Source organism: Silurus aristotelis (assembly GCF_946808225.1).
Source record: "Silurus aristotelis genome assembly, chromosome: 5".
Taxonomy (NCBI): Eukaryota; Metazoa; Chordata; class Actinopteri; order Siluriformes; family Siluridae; genus Silurus; species Silurus aristotelis.
In genome coordinates, this window is record NC_139578.1 from 1,368,621 (window position 1) to 1,391,600 (window position 22,980).

Below are 22,980 nucleotides of genomic sequence, written 5' to 3' on the forward strand. Positions count from 1 at the left end.
CATTACGCAGAAACTATAGGAATGTGTGTTAAGAGAAACAAGTGTGAGGCCCTCTCAATATTAACAAATCAGCTAGTTCGAGATCGAACCAAAAAGCAATTCTTTAATAACTTTTTTATTAAGATCAGCATCTCCAATGCTCATCTTTCTTGTATTCCCAAACATGTCTATTTACAATTCTTATTATTACAATTTTTGTATTTTTTATGACTGTTCCTTGTATATGGTCTCTTTTTTCCTCACTGGATTTTCAGGCCACAGTGTTTTTGTTTTTCTTCATCTCCACTCTGACGCGCTCAACACTTGATAAACTGATGTGTGACTTCATAGATGCCCACCGACTCGCTGGCTTTCTCGTCGTAGTCCGTCCAATCCTAGAAAGACACGGTGGGTTTATTCCACATAGTCTACTGGATGTTCTTAATGAGTGCAAAGTGCAAACTCTGACTTACTTTCTCCTGAAGGTTAATTTCAGGGAACTGAGTGGTCGTCTCTGCGCCCTGAGCCGCAAATCCCGCCTGAGAAACAAAAAACAACAACATGGAGCTTTGTCTCAGCCTGGAATGTGAAGTACAGGGAGGGAAAAAAAAAAGGGACGTTTATTCCTCACCTGAGGTTGGAAGTCGACCGGCTCGAGGCCTCGACACTCAAACTGCACCATGGTCTTGAACCTCTCGCTGTCCTCCGCCTTTAAGAAACAACTGGGATAATAACCATGTCCATAAACTACTTAGAAAAATGATATCTACAGTAAAGGACAACATTTAATCTCAGTCACCACTGTTCATAATATACTTATATATTCAACTCAAGTTCAATCGGAGTTAAATATGCTACATAATAGAAAAAAATTCCAGTAGAGTGAAACAATAAAAAGAAATGCACTGGACACAAATGAAATACGTTAATTAAATTTCTGTTTCTGGTCATGGAGAAGGAAAAAAAAACCCGCTCTGAAGATCACTGTATACAAACGTCTGACCTTTAAGCTGGTTATTAATAAATAATAAACACAAGTGTTTGGGTTTGAACTCACGTTGTACGGCGTGATGGTGTCCTTCAGGATATCTGTGGGTGAAATCCAGTGTTGAGGTTAATGTCTGGAGATTCTTTTATTTTTACGTAATACAGCGTCCACATCTGCATGCCAGCAGCTGGGATTGTTTCAGTGCTCCTTCTCCGAGATGGTTTTGGTAAACAGTAAATGTATTTTGCGAAGGCTAGATGCTAAAACAATTATTAATTTAACTCAGAAATAATTAAAATACGTGGCCACGCCCACTTTCTTACTGGGGGCGTGGTTTGTGGTCATTAAGTTTGTGTGTGTTAAATTGTGTGTGTGTGTGTGTGTGTGTGTGTGTGTGTGTGTGTGTGTTTACCGATGGAGTTCTCCCTGGAGCACAGTTTACACTTCTGGACCATACTCGCACTGCCTCTGCCTCCTTTTAACGGCATGCTGTCCTGAGGAAACCTTTATATCAGTAATGAATAAATACAGACTGATAAAACTATTTCATTTCTATAGAACGCAACAGATCATGATGTCCTTACCCGCAGTGTGATGTACTGCCATTTATCTGAGATTTCACCGCAGTTTCCACACTTCAGCTGCAAAACGAAGAATATCATCACGTCATCGTTTCACAGCGCTGCTATAGAGGCTGAATCCCGAATACACTCACACTCCCTACACACGCCCACTATGAAGGGCACAAATAAAACACAGTTCTGTAGCCTAACAAGGGCACTATGTAATCCGGAGATATCAATTTGGCATTCAGCCACGGAAAAGCTAAACTTAGCAGCACGACTTTGCAGGGAATTACAGGGTAAAACAACCCAAAAATACACCAAATACTGAGATAAATTCAGGTTCAGAACTACAGATAATATTGTTTCTGCCTAAACATTACCTTTAAATACCAGCGGAAGTCGTCTCCGTCAGGTCGAACCTTCGTGATGTTCTCCAAAGTCGCTTTGAACTGCAACCCGAATTTCTGAAGTAAGACAGAAATATTAGATTTATATCATTGTTAAAAAAACAACAACAACAACAAAGAACCAGAAAATGACAGGTCCTACCCCCATGTTGGTGTTTGGACTTGGGAGGCGATTGCATACATGCGCTTATTCAGCAGTATTAATTACGTTGGCGTTGCGAGTGCGCTGGGTGAGAGCGCCATCTAGCGGTCAAGACTGACCTAGCGAGTTGAGTGAGAGCACCATCTAGTGGTCTGAAACAAACAAACTTGCGCTTAGTATGTGAGAGCACCATCTAGCGGTCAAGACTAAACAAGCGTGCTGATTGAGAATACCATCTAGTTGACAGGACCAAAATAGCATGCACCTAGTGAGTAAGAGCGCCATCTAGCGGTCTAAACTAAACAAGCGTGCTGAGTGAGTGCAACCATCTAGTGGTCTAAAACAAACAAGCGTGCGCTGATTATGTGAGAGCGCCATCTAGCGGTTAAGATGAAAGCCGCATGCAAAAAAATGTAAATTAGAGTGCCACCTAGTGGTCAAGACCAAATTAGCATGAACTGAGTGATTGCACCATCTAGCGGTGACAATCTAAACAGCGCGCACTTAGTGAATGAAAGCGCCATCTTTCGGTCAGGAGCAAACTGGCACCGGTACACTACTAATACACCGTAAATTCTTATACAAGTGCACTATGTAGTGGACCAAACATTAACCCCATCGCACTACGTAGTGCACTAAATGCCTAATAGGTCACCCATATTGGGATGCGACCATAAATAAAGGAATGAAAGAAAAAAAAAAAAACGTACAGTACAATTTGCTTGTCAAATTATTATTTTATTATTATTTCAGTTTCTTTCAATACATTTTCATTATTAAAGCCTCATTTTTCTTCTAATATAAAAAAAGTGAAAAGAAATAGTCTAGCTTCCTAGTGATCTAACTACAATTCAAGTACTGGAGGATGCAGAAAATGCATAACATTTGAACTCCCTGACGTCACACTGGTTTAGATTTTTTTAATGCACAATGTCAAATACATCAGAAGGAAAAAGTCGTATAACATGAGATTTTATTCAAGAGTACAATTACGCGTTACAATTAGCTTTTAAGTGACCGCTAATGGGAGCAGCTGTGTTTTTGTAACACTCCGTCTTGTAACACGTCTTGTGGAGAAGATCTTCACGAAGACTTTGGTATAAAACCATCAGTAGAGCAGAGTCAGAAAACGTGACCACATGCACACCTTATAAAGGGTAGGACGTAAACATTTTTGGCGTTTAGGAGAAACCCCAGCCTTTGTGTTAACTCTTCCTGAGTTCTGACTTCAAGTTTCTAAAGGCATCTCTCTCACACACACACACACACACACACACACACACACACACACACACACACACACACACACACACACACACACACACGTTCTCGCTCTTTCTCTCTCTCTCACCCATTTGAACTCAATCACAGCGTTCCAACACCTGGAGTGTTTTTTTTTTTTTTTTTGTCTGAGCAATGAAACACTGTTTTTTACAAATAAGGATGACGATGACAATGAAGAACAGAAAACATTCCCAAACTCAAGCTGGGCAGAAAAATAAGAAGGTAAATGCAAAAAAATTAAATAAAATCTCATATCAGCCAGCTCAATAAAAGAGCATTGAATGGCGTTTCACAAGGCCGGGTCCACCCTCCTCAGAAGGAGGGACGCGACGAGGTCAGTGCGGTCTGCTGGACTCGGACGAGCGCCTCTGTCGGGGGGTCACGTGACCGTTCACGTGGCCGTTCTGCCGTTTACCAACGCCACCGTTGAGTATGTCCTGAATGTGCTGTACGATAAGGTTTATTGCAACTGCGAGACAAATGAAAGAAAGAAAGGCTTTCACTTCTCACATATACATTTACATTCTTTTCTTATACAGCGCCCCCTAGAGTTAAGGGCCTTGCTCATATGGGCAGCTTGTTCTCAAACCCACAACTTTCCTTTCAGTAACCCGGAGTTCAATTAAGATTTTCTTTTATTGCAAAAACGAGTAAACAGCTATGAGGAACATCACAAGTTCACTGAGGTGTAAAATATTCTTAATAAATAAAGCTTTCTTTCTGAACAGACTCACCGAAATTGTCGGCACCACGTGGGATGATGACATCTGCATATTTCTTAGTCTGAGGCAGAAAGAACAAAAAATACAGCAAAACTGCATGTAAATACAGAAATATGTGAGTAGAAATAAAATAAATAAATTAAAAAGAAACTCACTGGAAGACAGAATTCCTCAAAAGCTGGCTTTACAAAATTGATGTACTGGGACAAGACTGGCTCCAGCTCACGTCCTCTCTCGCTGGTGTCTCGTAGAACTAATGCGCGCGAACACACACACACACACACACACACACACACACACACACACACACGCGCACACGCACGGTTCAATACTCCATTGTGATGATTCTACTGTATTCTCTGTGGGTGTGGTTTGTCTATCGTCTTAGACACGTACCTCTACGAGAGAGCCGTGTGTCTGGATCGGTGTCTACGAACAGCTTCATTTGAAACAGGTCCCGGATCTCCTGCAAGTAAAACATAAGAATTCCCTCGAACAGAACCACGTCGGCCGGATACAGCGTCACAAACTCGTCCTTCCTGTTACAGTCAGAACAGAAAAGTCATCCTGGTTGTGAATTTCGGATGCACACCGAGCGCGTAAGAGATCAAACCAAGGAAACCAGACAATCGGCTGATTGATCGACACACAAATAATCATGTGACAGTCAAGAAAGCAAACAGTATACAAGGCAGCTGACCTGGAATGCGTGACAAAGTCGTACACTGGGATCTGGACCGTCTTCCCCTGGATGATGTCATGAAGCGTCTTCAAGATCAGCTCGTTGTCAAAGGCGTCTGGACAAAATAGATGTTAAAAACAAAACAAAAAATAAGCATGCTGTCTCAAGCACACGCAAACTACCAGACTGATCCAACTGATACACAGCATTTATCACCTGGATGATCGAAATTGAACTGCCCTTTCACCGCTTTGGACTTCTGTTCAGGGGTAAGCTCTTTGTAGAAACTGTCCTGGCTCAGGGTGGCGACCTGACGCTGCCGGTGATCGATCTTATTCTGCCCCAGCATCTCCATGATCTTGGCACATACCGAAGACTGCAGAGGAGTTTATGCTGATCACGTGACATGAAATCGTTTTGGGGGGTAATAAACAAAAACCTGAAACCTTTTCCTAGTCAGATCACTCGCTTTATGAGGGTACTTTTTAAAATAATAAAATATATTTTTTTAAGGAAGAAAAGGGTTTTGGGGAACTTTTGAAACAATGACATCATTAAGGTGAGGGGAATAAACAGCTGTCGTCCTATTTCCAGCTAAATGAGCAGCCCACGCGATTAGATCATCGTCGTCGCACTTTTTCGACGTCATCGTGTAAACAATAGCAGAATAACGGCGAAATCCACAAGTAAGTAATATATATTTCCAAGAAAACAATAATAATGAACAGACGTTTTAAAAATACCAGTTAACACCAGTAAATACTTTTAAATTCGCCCAACAAAACTGATTGGATATTGTGTGTGTGCAATACCGGTATAAACATTTGTATACATATAAAATAGCTGACTAATTAGCGTATTAATTAATTACCAATTAATTAAATAATTAACTGTTTTGGGGGGGGGGGGGGTTTTGCTAGTGAGCTGCTTGTGTTTGGCCACGTGTTGAGAAATGAGTTCATTCCACTAATAGAAGCGGTCGCACACTGATGACGTGTCTTGACAAAGGAAAAACCCACGCGCCGCCGCCATCCCGCAAACTGGGAATTCCGATTACAGAATAGTTTTTAATCGAGTATAAAGTTGTTGTTTTTTTTTTTTTTTTTTTGCTTTGGTCTTTGAAAGGTTGTAAAGATCACTTAATATCTATAAATGTATAATTTCATAAATGATAACCGGGTTATTAATCAAAGCCACGCGGCCGGAGCGCGAGACCACTGGCATCATACATGGGCACAAAAGAAACTGAATTCAGATGGAGGGGGGAACACATCTAAAGCGAATCATGGAGGAGTAAAAAAAACAAAAAAAATTAAACCTCGAACCTTCCCACTGGCTGTGCCTCCTGAGACCCCGATAAGAAACGGCTGTCTAATGGAATTGCCGTTTTCCTCCTGGTCCTGAAGTCGTGTCTCACTGTCTCCTGCCATGCTGCAGTGCTGCGGCCCCGGTGCAGGTCCAATTTCAATCCGGTCCCTGCGCACTACGTCTGGAATGTAGGTCCTCAACTCCCAAAGACAGACTCCTATTTCATCCAATAGGCCAATAGAGACTGAAGACCAAGCCCTGCCTCTTTACCGCCCACAGCCCAAACCCCAAATTCACCCCTAGTGCACTAGGTAGGGCAGAATCCCTGTCTAATTCACCACTTACTAACACCAGTAGTGCACTCACACAAGAGGGAAGGGAAAGTACTGGTATTTCGACATCTATATTTTTGTTGTTAATACAGACCATATTAAAGGAAGTTTACCTTCTTCTTTCTGTATCTGCCTGATTCATCCTGGTGCTCTACCCCTGAATAGAGTTCTCTTCAACTGGAGACCACTCACTGCAGGTGAACAGTCTGAAAATCTATGAGGTTCCTGTGCAAGAACCATTAAGATGGATATGGACTGTAATAAATATAAACTGTCTGCTATAATGGGTTAGGACTAGTTGCCCTGTTTTTGCATGCAAGTGTACAGTTAATGACCGTAGCAATGATGGAATTACAATAAATGGACAATTGGTGTTGAAGATGAAAATGGGTTCCCTTTTTAGTTTGGTTCCTCTCAAGGTTTCCTCCTCGTGAAGTCTCAAGGAGTTTTGTCTTTGCCTCTGTCGCCACTGGATCACTCATTAGGGATCAACTTTAAGAGATCATTTGTGAATGTATATTCATATTTTTATTTTCGTGAAGCTGCTATGCGACAATGTCCATTGTTAAAATTGCTGTACAAATAAAATTAAATGGGAATAATAAAAGTCATGTTTTCCAAAAAGAATGTCATTGTCTCGTTTTATTGAATGTATTTAAATTATAACTAACGTTTATTAACTATGAATAACCAAAATATTGTAAATAGTGTGTGCTGACATTGTGATCTACAGAAAAATAAAATTCCTAACAAAATTGAGAAAGGAAGAAAAAATCAAGTATAATCCAAATAAATCCAAATAAAAGCATGTATTACAAAGCAAAATGTAACTTTCTATCAAAAAATAATTATAAAGATAAAACATATTTTTAACACACGCTGAATGCTGTATTAAATGACCAATAGAAACCACCATTTCAGAAGCCCCGCCCCATCTTCACTGAACATTATTTTTTAATTAAAACAACTTTATTACGAATGTATACAATTTCCACTACACCTGTATTATCTCACGAAATAAAATCTGAGCAAAATAATGATAAAATCAAAAAAGCATGTTTTCAGGAGATGAGTGACGTGTGTTATAGCCAATCGGAATCATCATCATTAGAATAAACCACGCCCCCTGATAACCAGCGTGGCAGCTGCTCTACCCGCTGCACGGATTTCTGCACGCTAGTTGCGGTGGTAGTCTGCGGTTTGGGACACAGCCCTGATGCAGCTGAGGGAAGGGGGCTTGTGTTTATGCAGGTTATAACCGTGCCGCTGGAGTAGACTAGTGTTTAGTTCCCTGGTCAGAGATCAGGTGTGTGTGTGTGTGTGTGTGTGTGTGTGTGTGTGTGTGTGTGTGTGTGTGTGTGTGTGTGTCGGGTGGTGTTAGATGTCTCCTGCAGCGATGCGTGTGCTGAGCTCTGTTCTACTCTACCCGCGGCTCCGCGCCTCAGTTCTCCGCCTGAACCGGGCTGCTTCATCGGGGAGCACGCAGATAACAGACCCGCTGAACTTCTGGGGCGGCAACAGGGTCAGTCTCGGGGGTGAGATCGGATCAGAGCCGGTGTACGAACCCGCGACAGGTGACGACTTCTGTTAATGTTCCTAAAAAGATTAACCCGGTGTCCACTACACAACACTACAACAAGTGTCTCAGTCTGGTTGTGAAGTTAAACTTTGTCCAGCAGTCACGTGCTCATGTTCTACAACCTCTCTTTCACATCCGGGCCATTCAGCGTCACCTTAACCTTCTTCAAGATGTATGCAAAAAAAACCAAAACAACAGTGACATCATACAGTCATTTGCATATTTTTTTTTTTTTACATGACGATCAAAATATTATTATAGAGTTGGAGAAACAATTGTGATTAGTAATTGGTTAATGGAAAATAGTTCTCTTCAGTGATTGGTGAGTTGATTGGTCATGACTGATATTCTGATTGGTTAGGTAATTTGCCAATTAGGAAACAGTCCTAATCAATGAAGTTATGACATGCAGTTACTTTTGACAGCAAATAATTGCATAATAATGAAATGTTAATGGAAAAAATTAAAATGCATGAATAAATTAGCTTGTGTGTGTGTGTGTGTGTGTGTGTGTGTGTGTGTGTGTGTAGGTCGTGTCTTATGCCAGCTGCACCCTTGTCGAGCGGCGCAGGTCGATGAGGCCGTAAACAGCGCCCGCTCGGCTTTCACACACTGGAGTAAGATGGCTGGAATGGAGCGAGCCCGGATCATGCTGGAGGCAGCACGACTCATTCAGGTACACTGAGGTCAGAGGTCAGCTAGATGAAAATGTGCAACTCTTGTTTTATCGACACATTGAAAGTTTTGGCACCCGTGTCTCCATCTGATGAGGTTTTGTTTAAAATGTTTTCACCTGATCCGGTTTAAATTGGAGAAGCTCAGTCGCTGTTGGTGTGATTTCTGTGGACAGAAAAGAAGAGAGGAGATTGCCGAGGTGGAGGTGGTCAACAACGGCAAGTCGATCACCGAGGCACAGCTGGACGTGGACTCCGCTCGGCTGTGTATCGAGTATTTTGCAGGTCTCGCCACAACTATGGCAGGTTCGTTAGCATGTCAGAATTTCCTAATAAAGTTCATTGTAAATGAGATAAAATGGAAATTGGTGGCACTGTAAAGTACTTTGTAGCAAAGTATCAGTATGTTCTTTTTGGCTGGATTTTTGATGAGAAATTGTGACACTTCTGTCATCATAATAATAATAATAATATTATCGGGTTTATAGGGCAGCATGTACAGCTAGCTGGAGGATCGTTTGCATACACACGCCGGGAGCCACTGGGAGTGTGTGTGGGAATTGGAGCCTGGAATTACCCGTTCCAGATCGCGGCTTGGAAGTCGGCTCCAGCTCTTGCCTGTGGTACTGTTTCTCATTTCAAAATGATAGTAATGTACAATAATATACACCAGGATGTTGGTATTGATTGAGATTTTTGCGTTCACAGGGAACTCGATGGTGTTCAAACCATCCCCGTTGACCCCAGTGAGTGCGGTGCTGCTGGCTGAGATTTACACGCAGGCTGGTGTTCCTGACGGTTTGTTTAACGTGGCGCAGGGCGCTCAGGAGACAGGCGCACTGCTGTGTCAGCATCCCGCTGTGGCCAAGGTCTCATTCACCGGGAGTGTGCAAACTGGCAAGAAGGTACGTTGCTGTTTTCTTTAATCAGTAGCTGATTTAAAAAAAAAACGTGTTTGTAAATATATTTGAGGTAAATTAAAGATATCACATTAAACTGAAAGTCCGGTGTCTTTTTGCCCTTTCAGATAATGGAAATGGCATCCAAAGGTGTGAAGCCAGTGACCCTGGAGCTCGGTGGCAAATCTCCACTGATCATCTTTGAGGATTGTAACCTCGAGAACGCAGTTAGGGGAGCACTTATGGCCAACTTTCTGTCTCAGGGACAGGTACTGAAGACCAGTTATAGCATGATAGACATGCAATTGCATTTGTGACTTCTATCTGTCAATGATTATACACAGTTCTGACCCACATTAGTAAAGGAGGCACTTTTACCCCACGTTTTACACACAGGTGTGCAGTAACGGGACGCGGGTTTTCGTGCACAGGCCGATTCTCACACAATTTTTGGAGGAGGTGGTGAGGAGAACCAAAGCTATCCAAATCGGGGATCCCTTTCTGGAAGAGACACGTATGGGTGCGCTGGTTAGCCGAGAGCACCTACACAAAGTGTTGGGATATGTGGAGCAGGCCAAAAGAGAGGTCTGAGGCACATTCAACAAGCATTACTATTTATCTTTTCTCAGCTACACTGATTTACACTAAGTTACTTTTGAAGCTCTTCAATATTGAATAATAATGGATTTACACAAAACGTGAATCCACCTTTCACATAAGCATTGGCTACTTTTGCCTATTGGATTTTGATTGGCTCTTACGATTGCATTGATTCTTCCTTTTCATTTGCTCATTAACCTGAGTTTCTAGTTTAGTTTTTTCTCAAAATGTAATTACATTTTCTTTGTAAGGGGGCTCGAGTGCTGTGTGGAGGAGAGCTGTTCACGCCGGCAGACCCTAAACTAAAACACGGATATTATATGACTCCTTGTGTGCTTGGTGAGTTTCACTATTATCAGAGATAATGTTGCTTCACCACCAGCAAGTGATCACTGTTTACAACCTTGGGAATTCAAATCCATTTGAGTAGATTAGATATGTGGAAGTAAGAAGGCACTGAGGAAAATCGCTATGCAACAAAATGTATTGCAAAAATGTCTAAAATTTGTGTGCTGAATCATTTGTGTGTAGACAACTGCACAGACTACATGACGTGTGTCAGAGAGGAAATCTTCGGGCCTGTAATGTCGGTGCTGACTTTCGACACTGAGGACGAAGTTCTTCACAGGGCAAATGACACCACCATGGGCCTGGCTGCTGGAGTTTTCACCAAGTAAGCAGTCCTTTTCGTATATTTACAATAGATTCAGAGTCAACCTTCTAAACAACTGCGATTTATTGAATTTACTAGCGTTAATGCTCATAAAACATCCTTGTTGCCAAAAGATTAACAGGGATGATGTGATCTGATTTAATATGTTTACATGTTCATGTCAGATTCATCACATTTGGACACGTTTGTTAACAGCACTGCCACAAGAGGGCGCCACTTATCTTTAGATGTTTTGAACTCTTATTTTTGTTTCTTCGTTCATTTCTGTCTATCAGAGACATTCAGAGAGCACACAGAGTGATCGAGAACCTGCAGGCCGGCTCCTGCTTCATCAACAACTACAACATCACGCCTGTGGAAGTGCCGTTTGGAGGCTATAAAACTTCAGGTAATGGGCAAGAAAAATAAGTTTGACTTTGATGAGCATAATCACAATTATCCGAATGATTATGAAAATAATGATCCCAGTGTGTACCAAGTCCATAATTGGAAGGCAATTGAAAATAAATAAATAAATAAATAAATTGGGAAAGATCTCTGTGCAACATAGTCACACAACAAGGTTTATGTCCATCTTTGTGGATCTAAAATGTCCTCTGATTACTATCTTAGTATTAAAGATTCTTGTTGAAGATTTATTTTCTCATATCATGTCTTTTCAGGTATAGGAAGAGAAAATGGCCAGGTGACCATTGAGTACTACTCTCAGCTCAAGTCTGTGGTGGTTGAAATGGGAGATGTGGACAGTCTGTTTTAAACCCAGGACAAACACTGTATGTCCTTTGTACGAACATTCTGCACTCTAGGTCTTACTGAAACTTAGTCAAAGCCCAAAGATACATCATTTGTGTCATAAAGACAAGCCGCTAAAAATAAGGTCATAACTTGCTAATTAACTGCCATGAATGAGGAGCAGTTATATAATCAGGTAATAGCTGGTGATTTGACTTCTAGGATTTAAACTGTGCATAAATAAGGAATTAATTCATTAATTTACTCACTGGAAATGGAGCGTTATGTTCTGGCGCTAAAAGGACTTGAGTTATGAGCGTGTTAATTTTTAATATGTATTTCTGTTGATTCTATAAAGTGCCTTATCATGAGAAGGTGTGGGGTGATCCGGGGGGGAGTCTTGGTATCATTCACTGATCACCACAATAGTTTTGTTTACTATCTGCTTATAACTTAAGCGGAACGGCATTTTCTGAGCTCCTGAATACCCCAAATCTCCAGATATTAGACTGTTATACAAGGGAATCTTTACACAATTTTTTTCCTCACGTGTACTGTTATTACAAAAAAATAAACATGACCTTTTCCCTTCTCTCTGTAGGTTCAGGGATTTTTATAATAATAAACTGAAATAAGCTAAATGACAAAACAATTGAAAAAAAGAATCCATGCTGCTTGCATAAAGGCACTAACACTAATCTGTATTTATGAATGTTCTACTGCTTAAAGAATAATAAAAGCTTTAATGACGGACGGCACTGTAATAATAATGATTTGTATTTAAGTTAAGAATCTCATGTACAGGGAAGCAGAATATAATAAAAGAAACAAAGTATTTTTAATTACGTATTTCCATGCAGTCGGTGCTTTTCTCTTTCTACATTTTGAAACGGTATCAACTGGTAGATCAATAACATCTGAACAGCAATACCAAAGATTTTACAACAGTTATAAACGTTTTCCTTCAGAAAAATAAGGGTGCAAATATATAACTGGATATACATACTACAAAAATACAATCTATACAGTGTATATAGAGTGCTTTTAAATTAATTTCTTTCTTCTCTTTGACAGTTTGTTGCCTGCTCTCTGAAGATACAAAAAAAACGTTAACCGTTAAAATCTGATTAATTCTTAAATATCTACAAAATCATTCCTACCTTTATGGTGGCTTTTTTGGGTTGCTTGAACTGTGCAGCCGATTCTAGAGGCAATGTTTACAGAAGTACTGATGAGTAATAACTACATTTTCTGAGGACTTACAGACTCGGATTTAGAGGATAACCTTACCATCATCAGAAGGCAGATCCTCCTCCTTGTGTTGTCCAGGCACCTATTTCAAAAATGTAATTTATAATGAGCTCTCAAAGTATAGTGACCTGGAGACTTACGTTACAAAGTTTTCTTTGCTTTAATGCACTTTAATTAGGGTAAACAGCTCTACTTTATATAATTAGTATAAAGTACTTCACCTCCTCTGTGGACACCTGAACGGTCTCTCTAAGGTGGTTGCCCTCCTGCAGTTTACTCACACGGCCTTGCTCAGCTGCTACTCCAACTTTCAGCACGTGGAAGGGAGTCTGCAGGTCTCCCACTCTGAAGTGCACTGCGGTGCCCTCGAACCAGAGGCTGTCGCACACTCCCTCCTTAAAGCCCGGTGGCTCATAGTCTGATGGTGTCACTGTCGCATTTTAAACAGGTACAAAGTACAATTACTGGACAGATGTTGGCCAAAATGCTGGTTATTTACAGTGTGTTAATTTCAGAGCCTCAAGACAAACTCTAACACACAGCGTTTTAGACTCTTCCCACAGCTGTGTTTACGTTACGCTACGGATGTTTGTTTTACCATCATCGTAATAGTAGAGCTTCATGGTTAGATAAACATCATTGGGAAGAGAATCCAAATTCTGCATAAGGAGAAAAAGCTTTCTGATCAACAGAATCGAGGCTGCCTTTGTGTCCTCCATGGTGACCCTCAACTCGATGTTCTCATTTCTTCAACAAAGAAGTCAGATGTGTATCATTAGCACATTCAAACAATGGGTATTGAAAAAATGACTTATTTAACAGATGCCATATGAATAATTAGTTAAATATTTTGAAATAATTAACATACAAATGTGTGTACATGGTTTAACTATAGTATATGATATAAACTCTTCTACAGTTCACTTTACTATCAGCTCTACTATTTATATCTTGTAGTTTAGCTTTAGAGAGGAAATACTTATAATTTACCATTACGTTCATAAAGGGGGTTGTGAAGTGTGCATTGCATTGTGAATGGAATACCACTGGAGTCATGGGCGCAAGCAAAAACATTCCCAGGAGGATTTCCGCAGAAAGGTCGTGTTTGAATACTGGCAATGTGCCAGCTGTGCAAAATGAACCAATCATTGGTGAAAGCTCGTACGCAGAAAAAAAAGACTGGTCTTTCCTGATTCTGCAAAGATTCTGTGGATGGCTTCGCAAATCTCGGGCAAAGCACGTGCTACAGTAGTTTTCACCCTCTCTGGTTGGTAGCTGCCATGTAATGGCAAAGGGCTACATAGTGGGAGGGAAATGGCTAGAAAATGGGAAGCAGGAAGTTTGTACTTTTATCTGGGTGGGAGCGAGTGATCAGATATGAATCTTGTGGGACAAGGAAGCATCATGTTCAGTATCACAGGTTTCTTTAATTTTGTGTCAAAACTTCAGGGCTTTGTTTTTTTCTGAACTATCAGTATGATCAATAATTCTTTTGACACCATGCATACACATTACGTTAAGGTTTTAAAAAGTGTAAGTAATTTATAATGTATGTGAAAAATTAGTTTGTAGAGTGCTGAATACATAAGCACTGCACCTTCTGGCAGTGCACTTATTAAACATAATGAGGGGGTATGTTGATTAGCTGATGTCTGGACATGCAGTGAAGAGGTGCGTGTGGAGTCCTTGGTGATGTCCCCAAATTACGTCAGGTTTTAATTGCTTATGTCTTACCTGAGGATGTCCATCTGAGGCCCGTGGTCTGTGTATTTGAACTTGAACTGGTAAGACTCTATGACATGCTGTAACAAATTCAGAAATATGCATTAATGCTGTTCTCTGTGTGTGTGTGTGTGTGTGTGTGTGTGTATGTGTGGTGTGTGAGATGGCACATATACCTTTACAAAAAGTAATATGTGCTGTTACTTACATTTGTGTCATCAGGGTCTCTGTGTACCTGTTTAAATATGGGGTATAAATTACACTGAATGCAATAAAAGAGCAAGACAATCCCCTGGGGCAACTAGGTAATGCACTTACCCCGATAAGCACAATTTGCAACTGTAAAAAAAAAAAATAGAGCATTATTAAATCTTGAGTCAGCACAATCATGATGTAATGTAAAACTTTAGAATATATAACATACATATCGATTTTCCAAAGCATCAAAACACCCCATTAGCCTGGAAAGAAAAACATGGTTATTTTTACATAAAACATTGTTACTTTATTTCAAACAGTGTGCAAAAAAAGAAAACAATTAAGCATAAAAAAAGCACAGGTACCTCTGATGAGTATACTAACATCATTCTAAAATACTATATGCATAACATAAATGAGGCTTGCGTACGTTTTACACAAATGTAGTGTATAATGTGAATAATGTTTAAATCGCTATGCATTGTAGTTGTCAAGTTTTTTCATTGAAGCAAAAAATAAATAAAAGTGTGTCCATATAAACATTTATGTAAATTTGAAACCACTTAATATTAGTGCCCTAGGTCACTTAATAATGAATACTTACCACTTGACAATTTTGCATGCTCCTGGAGTGGTACAGTTCTCCTTAAGGACTTTGATGCATAAATCTAAAATTTTAAATATGATAAATACTGTGAGAGACCTTGAGCTAAGACCTCAAATGTAATTGTTTTGACTATTGTTGAAACAATGGCTATAAAAAATAATCACATTAAACATGTTCCCCTTCTTTGAACTCTATCTGAAGTTATTGTACTGTCCTTAGAAAAATTATTCACAATAGGTGACAAAGGAATAAAAAAACCAGATTGAATGGTGATTATTTATTGACGTGTGTAAAATCTCAAGCTGTAATGTATGTAATGGATATTATTCTTATGAGGTCAAACAACGAAAAAGATCACCTTCTAAGTAACGGGATCGATACGCCTCTTCGGGAAAGATTCCACGCAGGTATGTTATAGTGGACACTGCCAGGACCAGCATTCGCTTAACAAACACCAGTGACTGTTCGTGGGTTCTCAGCTCCTGATTAAATAAACTATCCCACTAAAAGCATTTTGAACAAAAAAACATTAATAGCATATATAATGCTATATACAATATGAAACGTGTAATTGTTTACGAGATATTTGCTAATCACAATGAACAAATGGGATCGGTCAGAACGTCAACATAATAGTCATTGTTTTCTTTTCACTGCTTCAATATCTTTTACAGCAGTTGTTTGGGTTTTATATGTATAATATCTGTCAGAAACTTGAACACACCTTCTAATTCAGTGGATTTGATTTATTTTTGCAGCAATTTAACAATGAAGGCCTGATGGTCTAAAGCACATTAAGAAGGCAAGAAATTAAACTCTGGAGAAATCAAACTGAAAACCATTCCAGGTAACTACTTTGTAAATCTGTAAAATATGTTCTGGGTTGTTTACTACATAATTCCATTCATGTTCTTTTATAGTTAGGATGTCTTCAGTATTAATGCTGATAATAGTGAAACCACTTAAGGAGAAGGTGTGTTTGTTGGTAATTGTTTGGTATTTAGTAACCAATAAGTCACCTACTTATTTCGTTTATATATATATATATATATATATATATATATATATATATATATATATATATATATATATATATAGTTACCAATTATTAATAACAATAAATAGAATTATGTTGTAATTGATACATTATTTGACGTTTTGTTGTTTTTTTAACTCCCGTGTGTTTTATTAGATTTTATCTTACCATTATTCTGGTGAAGCGAAATAACTTGTTATATTAGTTACTATAAATAAGTATTGTTAGAATTAGGATCAATTATACTAGCAAGCTAACTTCTTTGGTTTGTTTTTACCTCAGCAATCTCTTGCTTTGCTTTCCCTCGTTTTTTCAGTACGGTTGCCATTCCCTCACTTTTTTTTGTTGAAAATTCGAACTACAGCAAACTTGTTGGAATTAAAATGTATAAATATCAAGTTTTAGGTATGTAATTGGCGAAAACAGCATCTCAGTTTCCTGAGGGGGAAACTGTTAGCCAAGAAGCTAACGAACGAATTCCTGTGTAGGAGTGCGTGACATTAAAGGCTCGCGCGAGTAAATCAACTGAATCATTTAACAGCCAAAGGAATCGATTCGGATTCAAATGCAGTTTAGAGTCTACAAAATTGGCAATAAAATCAATTTGCAAACTGACAAGCGCAAATATATTATATCAATATACAATATATGTGGAGAAATATGGGATATACAAATTTTAAATATGAGGTAGGTACATTGTATTTAGAGTGTTAATGCACATGGTATATAAATATGTAGAAGATAATCTATGATAGTGTAGTGTAGAGTTCAGTAGGGTGATGTAGTTAGAAGAAAGCTGGTCCGGAAGCTGTTCGTTCTGGTGCCCATGTTCCTGTATCTTCTTCTTGATGGAAGGAGGTTAAACAGATTGTGACTAGGCTGTGAGGAGTCCCTGATGATGCCGTGTATTCTCTGAAGGCTGCTTAAATTAGAACTATATTGTCCACATTATGTTACACAAATTATACTTGAAACTTTGGGTATCTGAATGATCTGAACAGCATCTATATCATAATACAATTATGTTTATTTTAGATTTGTGGCAATTATGGTGATTCAGGGTACTATTTTTATTGTATGTACTGTGCGTATACCATCAAGGTTTAAAACTTGGTTTACATCTGTTACAAAATCTGTTTCTCGGTAGAAATAGAGACAATCTTGAACTTGCCCAAGTTCCTGTTATTCCCTCAGCGTAAAGTGTTACAAAATCTGGTGTTGAAAAACCAGAACAAAAGCCCGAATCCAGTTACTTTTAGTGAAACCAGAATAAAAGCCAGATCCCGTTGTTATTTTCTGCTTTTATCTCACAAAGAAAATATGAAAAGTGTTAAACGTACAAAACAGCAGTCTTTTACATGACCATCACATTTCTCACAAAGTCACACAAAACATAAACAACAATTACAATCCTATGCACTCATTTTAGGCTTAACAGTGTCGTAATTGTTACTGAGGTTCGATATAAGTGCCAGTGTGGGGCCCGTTAGACTACACTGCTGCAGAGTCTTATGTGTTTAGTTTTGTTTGGAGAAGAAATCTTTGCTCTTCTGGACATCAGGCTTGATTGTGTCTTTTCCGGGCTTCCATCCGGCCGGGCAAACTAGAACATGATACAAGAAAAGGTGTCAATACCTTATTAATGACTAAATTATTAATATGCAGATTTGTGACACGTAGCCACCATCACTCACCCTCTCCGTGTTTGTCGGTGAACTGAAAAGCCTGGACAAGACGAAGTGTCTCGTCAATTGAGCGACCAACAGGCAGGTCGTTGATGGTTATCTGCCTCAGGATGCCTTTATCGTCAATGATGAAGAGGCCTCTGAGAAGAAACATTAAAATTGAACGTTAGAGGATGTCCACAAACAAATCATTGCTGACTACACAAATCACGCTGCACATTTAGTCCCACCTGTAAGCAATGCCTTCATCCTCCTTCAGTACACCATAATCTTCAGAGATTGATCTTTTGGTGTCAGCCACCAGAGGAACCTTCATATGTCCCAGGCCACCTTGCTTCCTGGGGGTGTTTATCCTGACACACAGATAAAGGGGAAAGTTTTTGTGATTATTATCGGCAAACATTTGTTAAACGTTCAAGCTTGGATCTTCAGAATAAAAACCAAACTGATTGCAAACCCTCACCAGGCCAGATGGCAGAAATGTGAGTCCACAGATGCTCCGATCACCTCACAGTTGATTTTCTTAAATTCCTCGGCCGCATCGCTGAAGGCAATAATCTCGGTGGGACACACAAAGGTGAAGTCCAGAGGATAGAAGAAGAAAACTACATACTTGCCTGCAAAGAAAGGTTGTTTTTAATATCAGTGGTTCTGGAACTTGTACTTAGATATCGTGTAAATACAGGAGGTCGCACCTCGATAATCAGACAACTTCAGGTCCTTAAACTGGCCATCGGGCATCACCGCCTTGGCTGTGAAATCAGGGGCAGGTTTGCCGATTTGCGCTTTGCCAGCCGACATCTTCTGTTGGACTGCAAAAGAGGAACAGAGTGGTTTCTTTACAAAAACACTGAAACGACAAAAGGCTTGAATGTAATCGGATAGTTGGCGTTTAGATAATACAGTAATACTAGATGAACATATGCACTAAGAGAAAAAGGATCACTGAAAACCAGTCACATGCATTCAATTATGTTGCAATAAACTTCAACTCAATTGTTATCGAAATCTGACACAAGGTTTATGACTTCCTCAATTTTGCAACATTTGCTCGAGTCAAGGTCCAGGTACCAGCACAAGCAGTGCTTACTACAGCCATTCATTCATTCATTCATTCATTCAAATAATCACATTAATAGTTCAATTAAGACATAATTGAATAATCTATTCCAGCTGAATGTTACACAACATATCAAAACCGCCATTTCATTGTAAAAGGAAAAAGAAACCCGACTGTAAAAAATGGTTTGGTACTTTAGTGGCCGTATCCCAAATTGCTCCCTATTCCCTACACCTGCGCACTACACCGAGTATTCAACAATACCCGCTACACCCTACTTACTTCACTATAAAGTGGATTAGAAAGCTGATTCGGATGCAGCCCAAGCTAGAGCACTCCAATTCAACAGGTTCTCACTCGAAACAAATCTCCCTCAAAACTATTATAAAAATAAGGGTTTGTGAATATAAAACTTGAACTTAATATGTATTTTTTATAGTAAATATATAACCTCAACGTTGCATAAATGAAAATTACTGATTGCAAAAGCTGCAAGTGCAATTGACATATGACTAAAAAGTCTCAAAGTGAAAACGCTTGCTTTAAAACAAATATAATATTCTTCAATAATAATAATAATGATGATAATAATCTGGGTAAAACCTACCTCCGGTTCCGTGTTTCTGCAGAAAGTTTGGAAAACCCGATGAGTACACCGAGCACGGGATTATATAAGAGCGCTGAAATCTCGCGTGATTTTATTGACCCAATGTAAAGGCATGCTGAATTCTCGCGAGACTTGATTGACCCATAGTACAACACATAGCGGTAGAAGAAAGACTGACTGGAGTGGACTATTCTGCCTTGCCTAGCATGACTCTGCACATTTGTTGTCCCTTTGCATATTTGTCTTAATGCCAAGGAAAGATAACGTAAAATAAATATATAGACTATTAACCATGATGAACCTTCACATCGCTTTTATTATGTAGGCTAGTTAAATGTTAGCTACAGTTAATACTCAGTAATTCACTAATACTTCTTGCCAAATCTGTTCTTTTATACTGCTTAGATCTCAAAAACTTTATTCAATCTTATACCACTTCTTATATAAAGAACTGATTTGTTTCTTATGTAAATTCATACAGGCCCAAACTATCACTCTACTATAAAAAGATCATGGTGATCCTCATGGGTTTCTAATGGTTCCTGATGGTTTTGTATTGACGTGATATATTCTTTCATATTTGTTGACCAGCCAGAAACTTCCGGCAGAGTATTCTGACAGTCATGTTGGTATTTTATATACTGAGCATATATTCCTAATTCTTCAGGTGCTAAAATGATTGAAAACGTGTCAGAGTCAATATAGATGGGTTTTATATGTGTCGAGATGTTACAATGGTGACATTGTGTTAATAATGTTTTGATTCATCGATCCAAACACATACTATTCATTAACTACACTGTAATTACAAATCACTACAACATGCAGTACATTAGGGGAACGTATATATTGTGGTTTGGTCTGTACACACATTGTGCTGTGTCACAGTGATAGAATGAGTGGAAGCCCAGTGTTAGCTCATTAGTCATCTGAGTTTGGTGTGACTTTTTATACACAGTCACACCTTTATGTGATAATTACAAGGATATTATTTTGGCTGTTACTTCCTCATGTTTGGTTATTTAACACACTTACACAAGAGACTCTCTCTGAAGATTTGTTTGGTTTTCCTCTTACAGAAAGTCCCTTGTGTTTATATTGTGTAAAAAAAAATAATCCTTCATTTGTCTGTGTGTTAACCTCATTTCAGCAAGAATTACGACTACATTTTGGCCATTCTGTGATTCTCTGGCTACACATGAAGCAGGAGGCTCTGTCATTTGCACATTTCACTCCTCCTCAGTCTTGCGTTGTTTTGTCTGTCCATCTCGTTTCCATGGAGACAGCTTCGAGGGTGCTGATAAGAGGGGTTTAGATACAAAGAGTGTATATTAAACCACAGCTGCCAGCTTTCATTCAAATAAACCACTCAAAACAGCAGACTCAAGGGTTAACTGCTTCAAACACAGAAACGCAGGAATAATTTGTGAGTATCTACTATAGGGTTAGAGATGAGGTGTTTACAGGATTTCAATGGCTAGTATCATCAAAAAAAGTGTGCACGGCGTGCTTGTATGGGATTAAAAGGTGTAATATGAACATGACCGAGTTGCAGAACATAATTCTGTGTTTAATGTATACTAAAATATTGTGTCTAATCACGAGGCATGCTCTTTCACATTCAGATCCTGACCACATCCTTATTTGAGCAATAGGAAATCACAAAACCATCACGCACCCAGAAATAGCTCCCATAGGAATGCATTTTTATTTCTGTGATCGAATCAGTTTCAGTGTAATGTAATAATGACAATGGAAAACTTCTAACTATATTATTCAGCTTACAATTTACATGACAAGCTGTCTTGCCTTGTTCAAGCAAAAGAGGAAAAATCCTAAACTGTTCAGGGAACTGATATTTATCGCTGCTATAATATATTCAATAATAATTAAATAAGCATGACAACATGACTGAGGTTTTGTTTATCTGTGTGTTCTGGAACAGCAACCCCCAACCGTCACTTATAATGGTTAACCAGGCCACCAATTTCACCTGCTGTTCTGTTTCTGGTTAAAGCCTTCTTACGGTTCTCCCAGCTCTCTGCTGCATTTCACTGACAGGCCTGGACTCAGTTTGTCACCCACTGAGATGAGAGACTGTTCAGTCAGATCCCAAATGACTGATTAAAATATTGTAATTAGGAGATAGATAACATATTATAGGAAGGATTTCAGATTTTGTTTTCACAACCCATTCATCCACCTAAATGCAGGCACAGATATCCGAAACGCTGTTTGCGCTTCAGAATAGGCAAATAACATTATCAGATAAAGGTTTTCTTTACATTCACATACAGTAAACACAACCCCAAAACAGCTATGTGGAGGAATGAATGAATAAATAAATATAAATAAATTACAAGTTTATATTATTATTGCAAGATTTGAAGTGTTAAACCTTATATTAAACCTCTGAATCTTTCATTTATCTAAAGTATATTTTTGTACATGTATTTATTATTTCTAAGCCAACCCAAAAATCTGCAGTATCATTTTTGGAGTATAATTTTTTATAGCATTGTTGACTAAGAGAATAAATAATGTACATTTATAATGTGAGTTTTGGGTCATAAAAACACTATTTTTGTCTGTTCATTGTGATTGGACTTAGCTGAATTATTGAATATTCAGTTTGTCTGATTTGCTTTAGAACTAAAATCCCACCTTTTCCCCTGAGGATTTTGTCTTTACTTATTGATGTTTTTTTTAACCTTAAAACATTAAAATTATAATTTTTTTATTGATGTGCATGTCCTCCAGCTCACCTTATTTGTAGAATAAGTCAAAAGAGCATATATAATGGAGGCCTTTAATGAATTAATTGTAACTATGAAAATTTTTAAAACATTATTTCAAAAATAAATAAATAAATACAATAACAAGTAAATGTATCAACGTTAATTTGATCCAAACGTAGGGTTTTAAATAACCAGAAGAAATGCCAATCTGAATGAATGAATGAATGTATGAATGAATGAATTAAGGAAAGAAAGAAAGAAAGAAAGCTTTATCAAGTAGGTGAAAGTTAGATAGATAGATAGATAGATAGATAGATAGATAGATAGATAGATAGATAGATAGATAGATAGATAGATAGATAGATAGATAGATAGATAGACAGACAGACAGACAGACCATCATGGTGCTCATATACAGTATTAGAGCGACCCCTACTGTCACTTTAAATTAAATACACGTGCCAAGCGCTCCGTTTCTTTCCCCACCCGCATTCCGATCGTTCTACTGG

General features: G+C 38.8%; 5 protein-coding genes across 13 annotated transcripts; 1 reads left to right on the forward strand and 4 right to left on the reverse strand.

The window, feature by feature from the left end:
* Positions 1–99: 99 nt before the first annotated feature.
* czib (CXXC motif containing zinc binding protein) lies at positions 100–2,205 on the reverse strand. Of its 4 annotated transcripts, none has more exons than XM_083541311.1 (8): positions 2,083–2,205; positions 1,914–1,997; positions 1,552–1,608; positions 1,380–1,461; positions 1,037–1,068; positions 611–688; positions 453–518; positions 100–374 (listed from the first exon to the last, which is right to left on the reverse strand). In XM_083541311.1, exons 1-8 carry the CDS (start codon positions 2,086–2,088, stop codon positions 297–299), a joined length of 483 nt encoding a protein of 160 aa, XP_083397437.1. In that variant the 5' UTR covers positions 2,089–2,205; the 3' UTR covers positions 100–296. The 4 variants fall into 4 exon arrangements, with proteins under 4 accessions (XP_083397437.1, XP_083397439.1, XP_083397438.1 ...); XM_083541313.1 differs by having other exon boundaries at positions 1,380–1,456; positions 2,083–2,154; XM_083541312.1 differs by having other exon boundaries at positions 1,552–1,700; positions 2,083–2,124.
* A 594-nt stretch (positions 2,206–2,799) lies between these two features.
* On the reverse strand, positions 2,800–6,308 carry uck2b (uridine-cytidine kinase 2b). Its single transcript, XM_083543102.1, has 7 exons — positions 6,096–6,308; positions 4,987–5,146; positions 4,789–4,885; positions 4,485–4,627; positions 4,244–4,341; positions 4,101–4,149; positions 2,800–3,835 (listed from the first exon to the last, which is right to left on the reverse strand). Exons 1-7 carry the CDS (start codon positions 6,198–6,200, stop codon positions 3,702–3,704), a joined length of 786 nt encoding a protein of 261 aa, XP_083399228.1. The 5' UTR covers positions 6,201–6,308; the 3' UTR covers positions 2,800–3,701.
* Positions 6,309–7,508: 1,200 nt separating this feature from the next.
* On the forward strand, positions 7,509–12,416 carry aldh9a1b (aldehyde dehydrogenase 9 family, member A1b). Of its 2 annotated transcripts, XM_083541316.1 has the most exons (12): positions 7,509–7,726; positions 7,792–7,984; positions 8,520–8,665; positions 8,840–8,969; positions 9,152–9,286; positions 9,372–9,568; positions 9,691–9,831; positions 9,959–10,147; positions 10,414–10,501; positions 10,694–10,835; positions 11,111–11,223; positions 11,498–12,416. In XM_083541316.1, exons 2-12 carry the CDS (start codon positions 7,792–7,794, stop codon positions 11,590–11,592), a joined length of 1,569 nt encoding a protein of 522 aa, XP_083397442.1. In that variant the 5' UTR covers positions 7,509–7,726; the 3' UTR covers positions 11,593–12,416. The 2 variants fall into 2 exon arrangements, with proteins under 2 accessions (XP_083397442.1, XP_083397441.1); XM_083541315.1 differs by lacking the exon at positions 7,509–7,726 and having other exon boundaries at positions 7,749–7,984.
* On the reverse strand, positions 7,995–17,017 carry zte38 (zebrafish testis-expressed 38). 5 transcript variants are annotated; one of them, XM_083541320.1, is made up of 13 exons: positions 16,659–17,017; positions 15,704–15,848; positions 15,343–15,406; positions 14,965–15,001; positions 14,859–14,879; positions 14,749–14,775; positions 14,553–14,620; positions 13,417–13,565; positions 13,100–13,248; positions 12,858–12,900; positions 12,728–12,771; positions 8,783–8,829; positions 7,995–8,149 (listed from the first exon to the last, which is right to left on the reverse strand). In XM_083541320.1, the coding sequence occupies exons 1-13, from the start codon at positions 16,707–16,709 to the stop codon at positions 8,140–8,142; spliced, it is 855 nt and encodes a 284-aa protein (XP_083397446.1). In that variant the 5' UTR covers positions 16,710–17,017; the 3' UTR covers positions 7,995–8,139. The 5 variants fall into 5 exon arrangements, with proteins under 5 accessions (XP_083397446.1, XP_083397443.1, XP_083397445.1 ...); XM_083541317.1 differs by having other exon boundaries at positions 7,999–8,149; positions 13,040–13,248; positions 16,659–17,014; XM_083541319.1 differs by lacking the exons at positions 7,995–8,149; positions 8,783–8,829 and adding exons at positions 11,992–12,484; positions 12,574–12,656 and having other exon boundaries at positions 13,040–13,248; positions 16,659–17,013.
* Positions 17,018–17,666: 649 nt separating this feature from the next.
* On the reverse strand, positions 17,667–19,833 carry prdx1 (peroxiredoxin 1). Its single transcript, XM_083541322.1, has 6 exons — positions 19,734–19,833; positions 18,762–18,878; positions 18,530–18,683; positions 18,297–18,419; positions 18,076–18,206; positions 17,667–17,984 (listed from the first exon to the last, which is right to left on the reverse strand). The coding sequence occupies exons 2-6, from the start codon at positions 18,865–18,867 to the stop codon at positions 17,899–17,901; spliced, it is 600 nt and encodes a 199-aa protein (XP_083397448.1). The 5' UTR covers positions 18,868–18,878; positions 19,734–19,833; the 3' UTR covers positions 17,667–17,898.
* Positions 19,834–22,980: the final 3,147 nt, after the last annotated feature.

What these genes read in the sequence shown, in the direction of transcription:
- czib (XM_083541311.1), bottom strand. An exon ending in ACTTCCGCTGGTATTTAAAG is followed by an intron (nt 1,609 to 1,913) that starts GTAATGTTTAGG and finishes TTCGTTTTGCAG; the next exon opens with CTGAAGTGTGGAAACTGCGG. An exon ending in CGGTCGACTTCCAACCTCAG is followed by an intron (nt 519 to 610) that starts GTGAGGAATAAA and finishes TTTGTTTCTCAG; the next exon opens with GCGGGATTTGCGGCTCAGGG.
- uck2b (XM_083543102.1), bottom strand. Translation starts at nt 6,200, where the DNA reads ATGGCAGGAGACAGTGAGACACGACTTCAGGACCAGGAGGAAAACGGC. An exon ending in GTTCAATTTCGATCATCCAG is followed by an intron (nt 4,886 to 4,986) that starts GTGATAAATGCT and finishes TATTTTGTCCAG; the next exon opens with ACGCCTTTGACAACGAGCTG. An exon ending in GACTTTGTCACGCATTCCAG is followed by an intron (nt 4,628 to 4,788) that starts GTCAGCTGCCTT and finishes TGACTGTAACAG; the next exon opens with GAAGGACGAGTTTGTGACGC.
- aldh9a1b (XM_083541316.1), top strand. Translation starts at nt 7,792, where the DNA reads ATGTCTCCTGCAGCGATGCGTGTGCTGAGCTCTGTTCTACTCTACCCG. An exon ending in GGCTCCAGCTCTTGCCTGTG is followed by an intron (nt 9,287 to 9,371) that starts GTACTGTTTCTC and finishes TTGCGTTCACAG; the next exon opens with GGAACTCGATGGTGTTCAAA. An exon ending in GCTGCTGGAGTTTTCACCAA is followed by an intron (nt 10,836 to 11,110) that starts GTAAGCAGTCCT and finishes TCTGTCTATCAG; the next exon opens with AGACATTCAGAGAGCACACA.
- zte38 (XM_083541317.1), bottom strand. Translation starts at nt 16,709, where the DNA reads ATGGCAACCGTACTGAAAAAACGAGGGAAAGCAAAGCAAGAGATTGCT. An exon ending in GCATGCAAAATTGTCAAGTG is followed by an intron (nt 15,002 to 15,342) that starts GTAAGTATTCAT and finishes TTTTCTTTCCAG; the next exon opens with GCTAATGGGGTGTTTTGATG. An exon ending in GGATCTGCCTTCTGATGATG is followed by an intron (nt 12,772 to 12,857) that starts GTAAGGTTATCC and finishes CATTGCCTCTAG; the next exon opens with AATCGGCTGCACAGTTCAAG.
- prdx1 (XM_083541322.1), bottom strand. Translation starts at nt 18,867, where the DNA reads ATGTCGGCTGGCAAAGCGCAAATCGGCAAACCTGCCCCTGATTTCACA. An exon ending in CATTTCTGCCATCTGGCCTG is followed by an intron (nt 18,420 to 18,529) that starts GTGAGGGTTTGC and finishes TCTGTGTGTCAG; the next exon opens with GATAAACACCCCCAGGAAGC. An exon ending in GATGAAGGCATTGCTTACAG is followed by an intron (nt 18,207 to 18,296) that starts GTGGGACTAAAT and finishes GTTTCTTCTCAG; the next exon opens with AGGCCTCTTCATCATTGACG.